The 13,024-nt window shown below is 25.3% G+C and overlaps 1 protein-coding gene across 14 annotated transcripts in view; it reads left to right on the top strand.

Annotated features, from left to right (window-relative positions):
* LOC119677475 overlaps positions 1-12,604 on the top strand; it is a 61,942-nt gene extending 49,338 nt beyond the window's left edge. For 7 of the 14 annotated variants that reach the window (XM_038088830.1, XM_038088831.1, XM_038088829.1 and 4 more), the window contains 5 exons: positions 818-1,226; positions 3,460-3,613; positions 3,943-4,050; positions 4,145-4,300; positions 6,551-6,636. In XM_038088830.1, the coding sequence (XP_037944758.1) occupies positions 818-1,226; positions 3,460-3,613; positions 3,943-4,050; positions 4,145-4,300; positions 6,551-6,602 (879 nt within the window). In that variant the 3' untranslated portion in view covers positions 6,603-6,636. Of the gene's footprint in view, positions 1-817; positions 1,227-3,459; positions 3,614-3,942; positions 4,051-4,144; positions 4,301-6,550; positions 6,637-12,183 lie in introns of those variants that run through there. The other 7 variants (XM_038088837.1, XM_038088838.1, XM_038088825.1 and 4 more) reach the window with 5 other exon arrangements.
* Positions 12,605-13,024: the final 420 nt, after the last annotated feature.

The following is a 13,024-nucleotide window of genomic DNA, read 5'->3' as shown; positions in this document are numbered from 1 at the left end:
GTTGTGATTCACGACTGTTCAAAATGTCTTCCTATTTTAAATTTGGTTCAACGAATATAAATTTAATTTTGATTTTTATTCGAAGCATGAATTGTCCACTTTTTAGTTAGGAACATTTAGCAGCTCCATTGTGAGCCAGTAGTCTATTGATTTTTTTCTTATCTACATTATTATCACTGAAATGGTTAGAATTTTTTACCTTGATCTAGTTTAATCTTGAGTACCATCCGCTCACCATTCGCTTCCTTCTGCACCCAAGAAATGCCCTTTCTCTCTTATCTCTTTCCATACTCCATAATTCTCACTAATTTGACTTGAAGTAATCAAGTGCTTAACATAGTCTATAACCATTTTCATTCATCCAATAATATAGCTATAAAAATTTTTCATATTCAATGAATATGAATGGTTACAGGCTCCTCGGGGAGGTATGCAGATCTGAGGTTTTATTTTTATTGATTATTGCTTAGTCTGATAAAGTGATAAACAATAATCTAGACAAGGTGCAAAGAAAGGTTTTGAAGAAACCTCGCAGTTAATAGAGAGTAAAAGTGCTCAGGTGCACTGACTCAACTAGCCTCAATATAATAATAATAATAATATTTATAAAAATTGGTCGTATAGTTACGTAGCATATAAGCAATGTACAAATATAGAAAATCTTATTTATATATAAATATATATATAAATATATATAAATCTCATTTTTATATCTGATTATATATAGACTAGTTATTGCCCTGCAAAAGCTTTATAAAATTTTGATAATTTCCTACATATGTTGTTACAGCGCAACTAATTAGATTTTTCTTTGTAGCCTTTCGGACGTCCCAATGCTGCTTCTTCACCCAATGGAAATCACAATGATTATCAGTTTACTGGTGGTACTGGACAAATTGGTTATAATGGTACATCGGCACAATATAATAATGGCAGAGGTTACAACAGTAATACTACAAATAGTTTACCTAGAAATGGTGCACATATGATGACAAATAATTTGGATTCATTGGTGGATGATCGTGGACGCAGTAAAAAACGTAATTTCTTTGGAACCCTAAAAAAACGTTTAAGTCGATCCAAGACACGTCCCCTATCAGCTGATCATGGCGCTTTGTCGCCACAAAATATTAATAACGGTACTACCCCAACGGGAACACTTAACGGTAGTTCATCACGTTCATTATCTGTTGATCGTGCTGTAATTTCAAAAAGCAATTCACTTGGTAATTACCTTACACACACATACATACATGCATACATACAAAATCCCTGCACAGACTTATCCTTCACTTTTATAACTTTTTTTGCATTTAATTACTTGCTGCATATATAACTCATTACATTAAGAGTAATGCACTTTGCTTTGCTTATGAATAAATAATTACCAATACTTCATGCGCATTTAGTGTAAGTTTCCGTACGTAAGTAGTGCATTTTAGATATTTTAATGTAGATATTTTAACCAATATTCGGTATGGGTATCATATATAAAATCATTGATGAGATATTTAGCTTAAGAAGGTTTTGGTTTCTATGGTGTTTATAGCACTGCAGTAAGAGTAGTATCAAAAAACCTAATGGAGCTTGGAAACGGGGTATTTTATTTAAAAGATAGAACACCTAAATATATTAATAGACAGATTCAGATATATATACATAGTATATATAGAATAAACAGATAGTGTGGAATAGTGTATATGTATATAGAATATTCTTAATCGTAAACATAAACATATGTATATATAATATTACAATAACTGCAAGATCGACGACTCTCACTAAGATGATCAATAGTCCTAAGCGGATTCTTAGGATTGCCGGTAGAACCTAATAATCTTGTTATAATAATAAGTTGAATATTATTTAAAGGTCTTTCATAAGTATACAAATTAATTTATATCTTTGAGTTTTGCGATACGTCCAAAAGTCATATTATTTCTCACAGATGTTCTGGTTCTTTATGAGAAAGCCTTACCAAGACGATATCAGTTTCGTCATATTTTCACATCGACTTTATTATCATTGGTGTAATATTTATTTAAGTAAGTTTTAGGATTCTTTCATGTGCAAAATTCCAGACAGAACGTATAATGACACCTAGCATAATCTATCGGAGCATAATTAGATTTCATCCAACAGTGGTTCGATATAAGGATTTTTTATCGGAGACTATAGTGTTGATAGACTTTGATAGTGTTTTCATTTTTCATATATCTATGGCATTAATGTGCTCAGTAAACGACGCAATTATATATATTGCGTTAATAGTGTTACAAGGAAGAAGCATTACGTTTACTATATTTTATTGTATCAAACCTAGTTTGGTATGCAAATTATAGCAGCAAAGGTCCAGAAGTAATAGAATTTTTTTTACTGAAATCCATACGTTTGAAATCCTTTTTGATCGATTCTTCTATTCTCCAAATGTTTTTCTGCATTTATGTTGGACACAATTTTGCATTGTAAGCTAGAGATAATGCTTAAAAATCGTTTTTAGTGCTATAATGGCTGATGTTTTATATTGCTAATAGTTCCTAACTGAACAGAGTTGAGTGATCCACAAACTCATTGACGACATTACATTTTTAATGATATATGTGTTGAACCACAAAATTATAAAAATTCCATAATATGATTTATATTTCTTCATATATTACTTTGAACTGTTCATAACATTAATTTACTCATTATGCTATATGTGTCATTATAGATAGATGTTTCTACCTACCCAAATTTATGTGTATATATTAATTTTTAGACCCACTGCTTGAAGCGCTATATTACTGCAGTCTATTTTAACAGTGTTCAATTGCTTTATAATGCTTTTCTTATATTATTTATAACCTAATCATGATCATCCCCTCCCTTGACACATTAACTTATTGTACTATCTTTCTATCTCTCTCTGTCTCTTTTTTTTGTTCCTTGATATGCGCGCTGTCTATCAAAAAAATGTTGAACAACTACTTCAACGTAATCTACATAATATAATGATGTATTATATATAATTAATGTCGTCTATATGTAACTATATTAATATGTATGTATCACACAATTACACAACTACACAATAATTACACTAACAAAACATAATTACACACAATGTTATGTACACAAAACTTTTAAAAAATTTTGTATTTATTTTGCACTACTAATTTTATGTCTATTAAAATACTTCAAATTTATTTCTAAAATAATTTTTATTAATTATATATTTATTTTTTTTTATTTCATATTTATTTACAACTTTATTGGGTTTTTATTAATATTGGAAAAATGGATTTTTTACCGATAATCCTAAATACTTTGGATATACGAAATTTTTAATTTGAACTTCCTTTGGTGAACGGTTTGATTTTTTATATATAATATTTTCAAACTGCACCTTTTGTTGAAATACCAAAAAAAAAAACAAAAAAACAAAAACAATATATAATTGTTAAACAACATAAATAGGACCCCGCATGGGTGCATCTACACTTGATCACTCAAGACGATCTTCACTTTCAGAATCCTCAGCAATCTCAGGGTTTTCATCGGCCAGCAATAAAACTTATGTACATGAAGCATCAACTTTGGTGCTGGAAACCATCGAAAATGGTATTAAACGGTGAGTCAAGTATTTTTAAGTGCACATATATCAGGGTGGGTTTATTGGTTCGAAAGTACCATTTCGATATATATGTAGGTATATGTAGCAAGACAAGATTCATTGCCGTATGGCGAAAAATGTGCGGACTTGAAATTCACTTTAGATATATGGCCTAAAGACTATAGACTTATATACCTATAGTATATGTCTATAAACAGAAATATACTTTAGACGTAATTCACTTTAGAGCTATATGGCAGCTATATGTCTAGAAAGCATTTTAAAGAAAAAATTTATATATTAAAATAAAACATTATATATATTAAATGGTTTTTTATACCTTACAGGCATTTTATAGTTCCCCTCGCAATAGCACAGCGTCCAAGATGGCGTCGTAAGGGTACAAAACTGCACATATATAACGATCACACATTTATTGCCAAGCATTTGAGTGGGTAAGTATTTAATAAATCTTTTATTATCTCTGCAGAGAGAAGAGACTGTGTGAGAGAGAGAGATATTAACATTTAGAATTTTTTCTAATTATAGAAGTGGCTTACAATGTTCAATTTGCATGAAATCTATACCTCGACGTCCTGGAAAACAGGGTTACGAATGTCGTGACTGTCATCTGATTTGTCACAAGCAATGTCACATTCGTGCGCCGCAATCATGTCCAAATCCTACAGTGCTCTCCATGGAATTGTAAGTTAATTCACAAATATTTAACTAATAATAATATTTATCTTAATATGGATATATATGCATGGAGGGTATTTCTTAACTATATAGTATATTTGCACAAGATGATTTATTGGTTTTAAAAATAAAAGAAATCGTTTATGATGGGGAAAGGGTTGAGATTCTCGTTATAAAATTTATTAAAACGTTTGAATATTGATAAAAAATAATGTTCGTAAAACAATATAGATCATTTCTGAGGCCGATTACAAAAAAGAAACGATGCATGATCGTTAGAAAAGCCTTTTCTATCTTTATGAGATAACACGATTATATATTTTGTGAGATAAATTTTCTTAAAAAAAGGAGCACCACATAATTTTTATATCCACATTTTTATATCCCTTAATCACAATAATCCATTGATCAATAAATTAAAGTATATTTAATAGACTTTTGAATGTCTACATATCTATTCCAGTAAAATTTTTTCTCAAATTAATTTTTTTTTTCAAATTAATTTTTTTCTGGTACTATTTTTATTCGATTAATACTGAAAATAAACAGTCTGGATAACACATATAATGTTGGGACAATTATTATTATTATTTAAAATAGGCTATTTGTGCACCCCGACCTAAAAGATCTATTGTGCGCCTATAGGCCCAACTAGGACAATTTTAGACTATTTATAAATCTTATAATTGCAGTGGGCTTAATTTTACCTATTTGATTTGGGACCAGGATCCCGCTACTAATCGAGTCTACGTCTTGCCACCGCTGGGCAGTTGCATAGAACATGTTCTGATGTTTCCTTCTCCTCATGACAGAGTCGACAGGAATCACTTTCTACCGCACCTATAATCTTCATGTGGTAATTAAGTCTACAGTGTCCTGTAAGAAGTTCAGTGTAGATTTTGATATCATTTCTGCTAAGGTTGATGATAGCATCAACTTTGATGTGTTCAGGATCAATTAATCTTTTTGACTGTCGCATGCCTGTTTGGGCTCTCCAGTGTTTAAGTAGATGCTGTTTCTCCCGTTCACATAATAAGTTGTTTGTGAAGCTATTTGTTACCCCGCAGAAGGGCTCTGGCCCAATGAAAGGAGTACATGCACCCTTCTTTGCTAATATGTCTGCTATTTCATTGCCCTCATGCCCCTCGTGTCCCGGTACCCACATAAGAGTAACATAGTTCCTCGATGCTAGGGTGTTGAGAAGTTGAAAGCATTCCCAAACCAGCTTTAATTGGAATAAGGATTTTGCTAAAGATTTTAGAGCTGCTTGACTGTCTGATAGAATGCATATGTTGGTACCTCGGGTGCCCCTACGTATGCATTCTCTTGCACAAAGCTCTAAGACATGGACCTCTGCCTGAAAAATGGAAGATGTTTTTCCCATTGCGATTGCTTTACGGAAGTTTGGTCCCATAACTCCTGCTCCTGCACTGCCATTATCCATTTTGGACCCATCAGTACACCATAATTGAGAGCCCTGCTTTAAGTTGATTTTATTATTTCTCCAAGTTGATCGGTCACTAATGACCACTTCGAATTCCCTGGAGAAAGCTAATTTTCTATTCATCTTGTCGAAGACCTTAAGGCACGGAGAATTCCAGATTTCATCTAGAATCTTTGCGTGTCCTGTCAGATTGCCCTCTTTAAGATTACCTAGATAAGGAAGCCTTAGTGCAGCACTGGTCGCAGTCCTTTTAACTGTAATATGTTGGGACAATAATATATCTTCAATTTAGAAATATTGTACAACCAAACTACCAATTAAAAACATTAAGAAATATAGTCAAAGTTCCATAGTATGTCTCTAACTGTTTCATACATCAGGACTTCAAACTTATTTTTGCAAGAGAACAAATTCAAAATAGCAGTTATAGATAAATGGAAAGTTGGTACTCCTAAAATGTAGCTGTTATTCTTTTAAATAACAGTCCTGAAAATTATATAAAAAATATGAAAAACAATAATGCGGGTCCTATATAATGTTCAAATATTCAATTTCGTGGACCAACGAATCATCTCCAGCATTTATAGCATTAACTAAATAAGAAAACACCTTGTTCACATATGTATGTATAAAAATGTATATATATTTATACATCAATATATATCTATATTTATTAATAATTATATATAATAATTTTGTATATACTAATTTATATTTTATAATATTTTTCTTTTTTCAATTATTTCACAAACCTACAACACACCTAAACCCAATTTCTTTTACAATTTTTCTTTATATTCAATATACAAAAGGACTTCATTTCCGGTACTCACAGAACAAGATTTAATAAATCAATCATTTTAATATAATAATAATATTTATATATATATATAGTAAATAACGTATAAAATATATGCAATTCTTATTTAAATATTTTATAAAACTATCCCTTTTAAGTAAATAAATAATTATTTAATTTTCTATAAAAATAAAATCACAAAATCAGTTGCTAATTAATAAAGTAATAAAGCTTAATTTCAATAATTAATTTATGCAATTTTTAAAATTAATTTATTTAATTTTTTATCGTCAGCATTTTTTTATTGATCGTAAAAAAAATTACAAAATTGTTTTAAAATTAATTTTGATTTATAAGGCTTTTTCTAAATCCTTTAAGCTTGAATTTTTTTAATATTGAATATCCTGGCTTGGCTTATTAATTGCAAAAAATTTATAAATAATTTAAATTTGAAATTTTTGCTTTTGCTTAATATATACATATATGTATATATGTAACTATAGATTTGAATGCAATTATTCAAAAAAATATTTGCTGATTGCCTATATATGACTTTTTTGCCATTATAGTCCTATTTTCTTAAAAGAATATTAAATAAATTAAAAACTGGTTAATATTTTAAAAATTTCGAGATACTAGCTTTGTATTTTTTTAATACTAAATAAATATTAACAAAAAGCCTGTGAAATTTCATAATTTTATATATTTATAAATATCACATATGATAAATTATGCTAATATAAATTCTCTTATATTCTTTCTTTTCTTCTCTTTGAAATAATATAATTTTCTCTTTTACTCTTACGTTCATTGCAAAAACAATGATTAACTTCGTTTTTATACGAAACGACAATTTTAGGATGACGAATTTTGAATAAATCAAATTTAACTACTAAACTACTAAATTACTAAATTTTTTCCAGTGTAAAGATGTTACTAAAAACAATATAAAACAATTTTGTAATTTTGTTTTTATTTTTTGATTATCAATGAAATTTTAATTATGCAAAGAAAAATAAAATTAATTATTGAATAATGTGTAACAGAATATAATTCATAAATTTATAATAATTACCTAAATTATTCTAATTAATAATATAATTAAATTAAATTTATAATAATAATTAGTTAAATTAAATATTATAAATACGTAAATCGTAAGTAAAAAAATTATATAATATGAATAATTATAAATAAATAAAATTAAAAACATTAATTTTTTATAATTAAATTTAATAAATAACTAAAATAAAAATAAAGCAAAATTATTAAATTTAATAAATTAATTAAATTTAATAATTATAAAACAAATTGAATTAATAATCTATAAAAAAAATTTTAATTTAAATTTATGTAAAATTATCGAATCTTTATAAATTAATTAAATTTAATAATTATAAAATAAATTGAAATAATAAATTAATAATTAAATAAATAAATTAATTTAAATTTATAGAAAATTATTAAATAATCATAAATTAATTTAATTTAATAATTACAAAAGCACTTGAATAAGTAAATAATTAAAAAAAAAATTTTTAGATAATTTAAATTGACTTATATCCTACATTCAATATTTGTTATTTAATATAATTATTGCTAAAATTAAAAAAATAACATTAATTTAATATTCATTAATTTATTAAAAAAATAACTTAATATTATTTTTTTAATAATATAATTAAAGTTTAATAAAATTCTAAATTAATTAAATTATGTTAATAACACATTAATGATATGAAACTTGATTTATTTCTTAAATGCATATTTTATTAAAAGGTTAAATTAATTAATTATTATAAAATTAAATTAAATTTATTAATTAAATGAAATGAAATTAAATTTATTAATTAAATAAAATTAAAAGTTATTCACATATTTTTAAATTTATTTTTTTTTATATTCGATAAATAAATGAATAACATGCATATAGGTAGACATTTTATTTATCGTTTTAGAAATTCACTTCAATTATTTAATTGTCATTAAATCGATTAAAACGGTTTATTTAATAAATTTTAAAAAAAAAATTTTTCAGTTAACTAAAATTTTAAAAATTAAATTAATTAATTTAATAAAATTTTTAAATAATAATTGAATTTATTTTTTTTTAAATTGTTATTAAATAATAATTAAATTGAAGTTGTATTATTTTGATTTAAAAAATATTTGCATTAGTTGAAAATTTTTTATTTATATATTTTATATATTTATATATATTAACATGTATATGATACATTAATATACATAATTAATATAATATATATATTTATATATATAATTAATGTAATACATATATTAATACATATAATTAATATAATATATATATTAATAAAAATAATTAATATGACATTCATTAATATATGTATATAATTAGTAAAACATATACTAATAAATTTTTTTTAATTTATGCAAATTTTATAATTAAAACATTTAATTTGCATTGTATATAATTTATATGTAATACATTTTAAATATTAATTTAAAAATATAATAACTGATTTCACGTTATTAAATTTATAAAAATTTGATATCAAAAATTAATTTTGTATAAACAATTAAGTTACTTTTAACTATTCTGATATATAATTGCGTTAATATATTTAGTTAATTGTTTTGAAATAAATTTCTTAAATGAATTAATTTTAATTTAATTTATTTAATTATTTAATTAAATTTAAAAATCAAATATGTGTTATTTTAACAAGCAATAAAAAATATTGAAATTTAATTAATTTATGAATTTATAATATAATTTTTTAATTATTTATAATATAATATAATTATTATTATATACAATTAAAATTAATAATTTTTTAATAATTTAGAAAATATTTATATAAAAATAATAAATAATCAATTACTAAAATAAATTATATTGATGGATTAAATATTAATCCGTGTAAAGCAATAAAAAAATAATAAATAAATTATAAATAATAAATTCCATAAATTTAAAAATCATAATATAAAATAAACCATGTTAATACACTGTTAAAAATTTGCCTTACAAAATCACAACTAAAATACAACAGAAAACAAATGTGAAATATAAATTGTAAAAGTTACAGTAAAAATCGGGTAAGCGTGTTGCATGTTAATTTTAAAAATAAAAAGAATTTCTTGTTATGCAAGCTTTGTTAAAAATTATTAAAAAAATAATTTAGAAACAATTAAAATCACTAAAATTTAAGATTTTTGACGTTTTTAATGGTCAATCATTGAAACTGCATTTCCATTATTTTATTATTATAAAATGTGAGGTCATATTTACATTTTACTAATAATACATTAATTAATAAATACAAAATTTATATATTTTTTAACAAAAATATCATAAAATAAATTAAGTAATTATAATTTTTAGAAAAAATTGAACAAAATTTAGCCCTAAAATTATGCTATGCGATTTCATGCTATAGTGAGCAGGCATTTATTATTGTCTCGCATGCTACAAATTTGTTTCTGTTGCGATGAAAGCCTATTAGAACAAATAATTTTTAGAAAAAAATAAATAAATATTTAAAAGGAAATAAATTTTATAAATACATTATTATTTGGAAATGCAGTATTTTGATATTGAATGGTATAAACCGAAATTTCGTTTGAAGTGCTTATTTCATTTTGTTCTGCAAAGCATGTAATCGCGAATAGTAAAAATAGTTTTAGAAAACTAATTTGGGAGACACGCCCACTTAATTTAATATGATATAAATAATATTTAATAAAATGTTTGGATGCATTTTTTTAGCTAATAATAAAGCTTGTTTAAAATAATTAAATATAAAAAGAGAACATTATATGTATTTTATATCGACTGCAAATGTTTTTTTTCTTTCAAAATAAAAGCAGTACAAAGAGACACTAACTAATATAGAGGTTCTGTAATAGATCGGAAATGAAATAAAACTAACCAATTCCATAGTACTTCCTTAGTAAATTATGATTAATAAAAAACTGCAACCAAGTTTAAGGATTTCAGTCTAGTCTCAACACTATTCCTAAAGGTATTATTTACATAGGATATATATAAATAATCTTTCTTTAGACCATAAGCTCATTGAAACAGAGATTCTTTTTCTTGATATCAATCAAAAAGCTAACTGGTAGGAATGAAATCTTAATACCAAGGATCTAAATATAACAATGGACATATTAGCTTGCTTGCGGCATCATGTTTGTTCAAGTTTGTGGTGCTGAGAAAAAAATGTTCTCACTCCAGATACTACATTTCACTATATCAAAGAAACGTGTTTCATTAATAGACCTAGCTTGACATTTAACAGGTACCTCAAGTTTGTGGTGTTGAGGAAAGGATATTCTCTCTAAACCAATATATGAATTTGGTCCCACATTCAACAGTTACCCAAAATACCGTGTCAATTAGATTAAATATATACTGAAAATGAAATAAGATTTCCCGAATTAGTTATTGGTATGTTTTAAGCAATATAATGAGGTGTAACGACACATCGCGATATAAGAGAGCGACCTCTGTAGAGTCATCTTTCTAAATAGTACTTAGACTATGGTTATTATTAAACGCTACGATATTGATGGGTTCTAATATTCAAAACTCGTGTGATTCTATTTGAAACGAATGTAGGTGTTGGATTCTTTTTCTGATAAATGGATAATACGGACAAACGAAATGGGTTAATCTTTCTGTTTACAAACTTGTATTAAATTAATTTTATTTAAATTAGTTTTTTTTTTAAAGACTGATTAAAAATTTGGCAAAAAACTTCACTACTCATCCAGATTCTAAACCAGATTCACATTTTTAGCTGATACAAAATTGAAGATATTTTGACGCTGATTTACAACAAATGTACTTAAGACAAAGTCTATTAAAAAGTATTCAGAGTCCAATTACAGTCTTTAAGCAGTACATTAAGAGTCTTTAAGAAGTACACTAAGAGTCTTTAAGGAGTACATTAAGAGCCTTTAAAGAGTCCATTAAGAGTCTTTAAGGAGTACACCAAGAGTCTTTAAGGAGTACTTAAGGAGCCTTTAAAGAGTCCATTAAGAGTCTTTAAGGAGTACAGTAAGAGTCTTTAGGGAGTACATTGAGAGTCTTTAAATATTCCATTAAGAGTTTTTAAAGAGTCAATTAACAGTCTTTAAGGAGTTCATTGAGGGTCTTTAAAGAGTCCGTTAAGGATTTTCGAAGAGTCCATTAAAAATCTTTACGGAATCTTCCATTAGCAAGTCCATTAGGAGTCTACAAACAGTTCAAGTAGATGTGAAAATCCATTGTGACTCTTTAAACGAATCATTAAACTCCTTTGGAGAGTTTATTGAAACTTTTGAAAGAATTATTAGAAATTAATATATTGTCTTTATGAAGCCCATTAAGATTGCATTAAGTGTCTTTAAGGAATTAATTAAGAATCTTTAAGAAGTTAATTAAGAGTGTTAAGAGTCCTTTAGGGAGTCATTTAAGAGTATTTTCTTACTACATTTGTAAAAACGTAACACAATTTGTATTTGTTTGTTTGCCACAGCTTTTAGTTATTTGCTTTGTATTCGAGTTGTTTATTCTTTTTAATATAAACACAATTTTATTTTTTATATTAACTCTTTAAAAAGTTTTACTTGTAAATATAAGCTAATCATTTTTTTCTTATTTTTGTAATATTTTAGAACGAAACTTAACTCAGCCGCCGCAGACAGAAGCATCCGTAAATTGTGAGACGTCCTGGATTGCAAATCAAAACATAATAAAAATAGTTAATAATTTTTTAAAAAAATCTTTTAAAAATCTCAGCTTAAATATTTATTAAATCAAACAAAATAAAACCTTCATATATCACCGACAACTTTTCGCTACATTGAGAAAAATAATTGATAATAACTCGCAATATCTAAGGGAAGCAGATTTTTTTTCTACTTAATCGTTTTAATATTTTTGTTAATTATTTAGTCATTTCTATAATAATTTTTGTATTAATTTTGTGCAATTAACTACAATAAGACATAATAATTCTTTTTATTCAATTAATATTTATATAAAAAATATTTATGTATTTCTGTCAAAATATGTTGTACACTGTAAAAATTAAATCTTTTCTGTCTTCTACTTTTAACTCAAATTTATATTAGAATTTACATTTTATATTTGTTTAAATTATTTTAAAAATATTAATAATTAAGATATAAAAACAAAATAAGCATATATCGAATATATTTAATACGATGATGATATTTTCACTATAAAATGAAATTGTTACATTTTTAAAATTTACAATCATGAAAATGTTAACATTAATAAATAAAAAAAAATGAAAGCAAAACGAACAAATAAATTTTGTTAAATAAAATGGAAATGGATAAAATTTTAAGAAAACTTATTGCTTTTTAATGATTTGGTGGTTATTTAGGGTTCTTGACATATATTTGGCAGTAGATGGCGCAGATGTCATTTACATTTGTTAAATAGAAACATCATTTTTTGTTTTAAAGCTACAGAGCTGGGATTCTTTAT

Source organism: Teleopsis dalmanni, chromosome 2, assembly GCF_002237135.1.
Source record: "Teleopsis dalmanni isolate 2A chromosome 2, ASM223713v2, whole genome shotgun sequence".
Classification (NCBI taxonomy): Eukaryota; Metazoa; Arthropoda; class Insecta; order Diptera; family Diopsidae; genus Teleopsis; species Teleopsis dalmanni.
The sequence above is the reverse complement of the archived record's forward strand: the minus strand, read 5'-3'. Positions and strand labels throughout refer to the sequence as shown.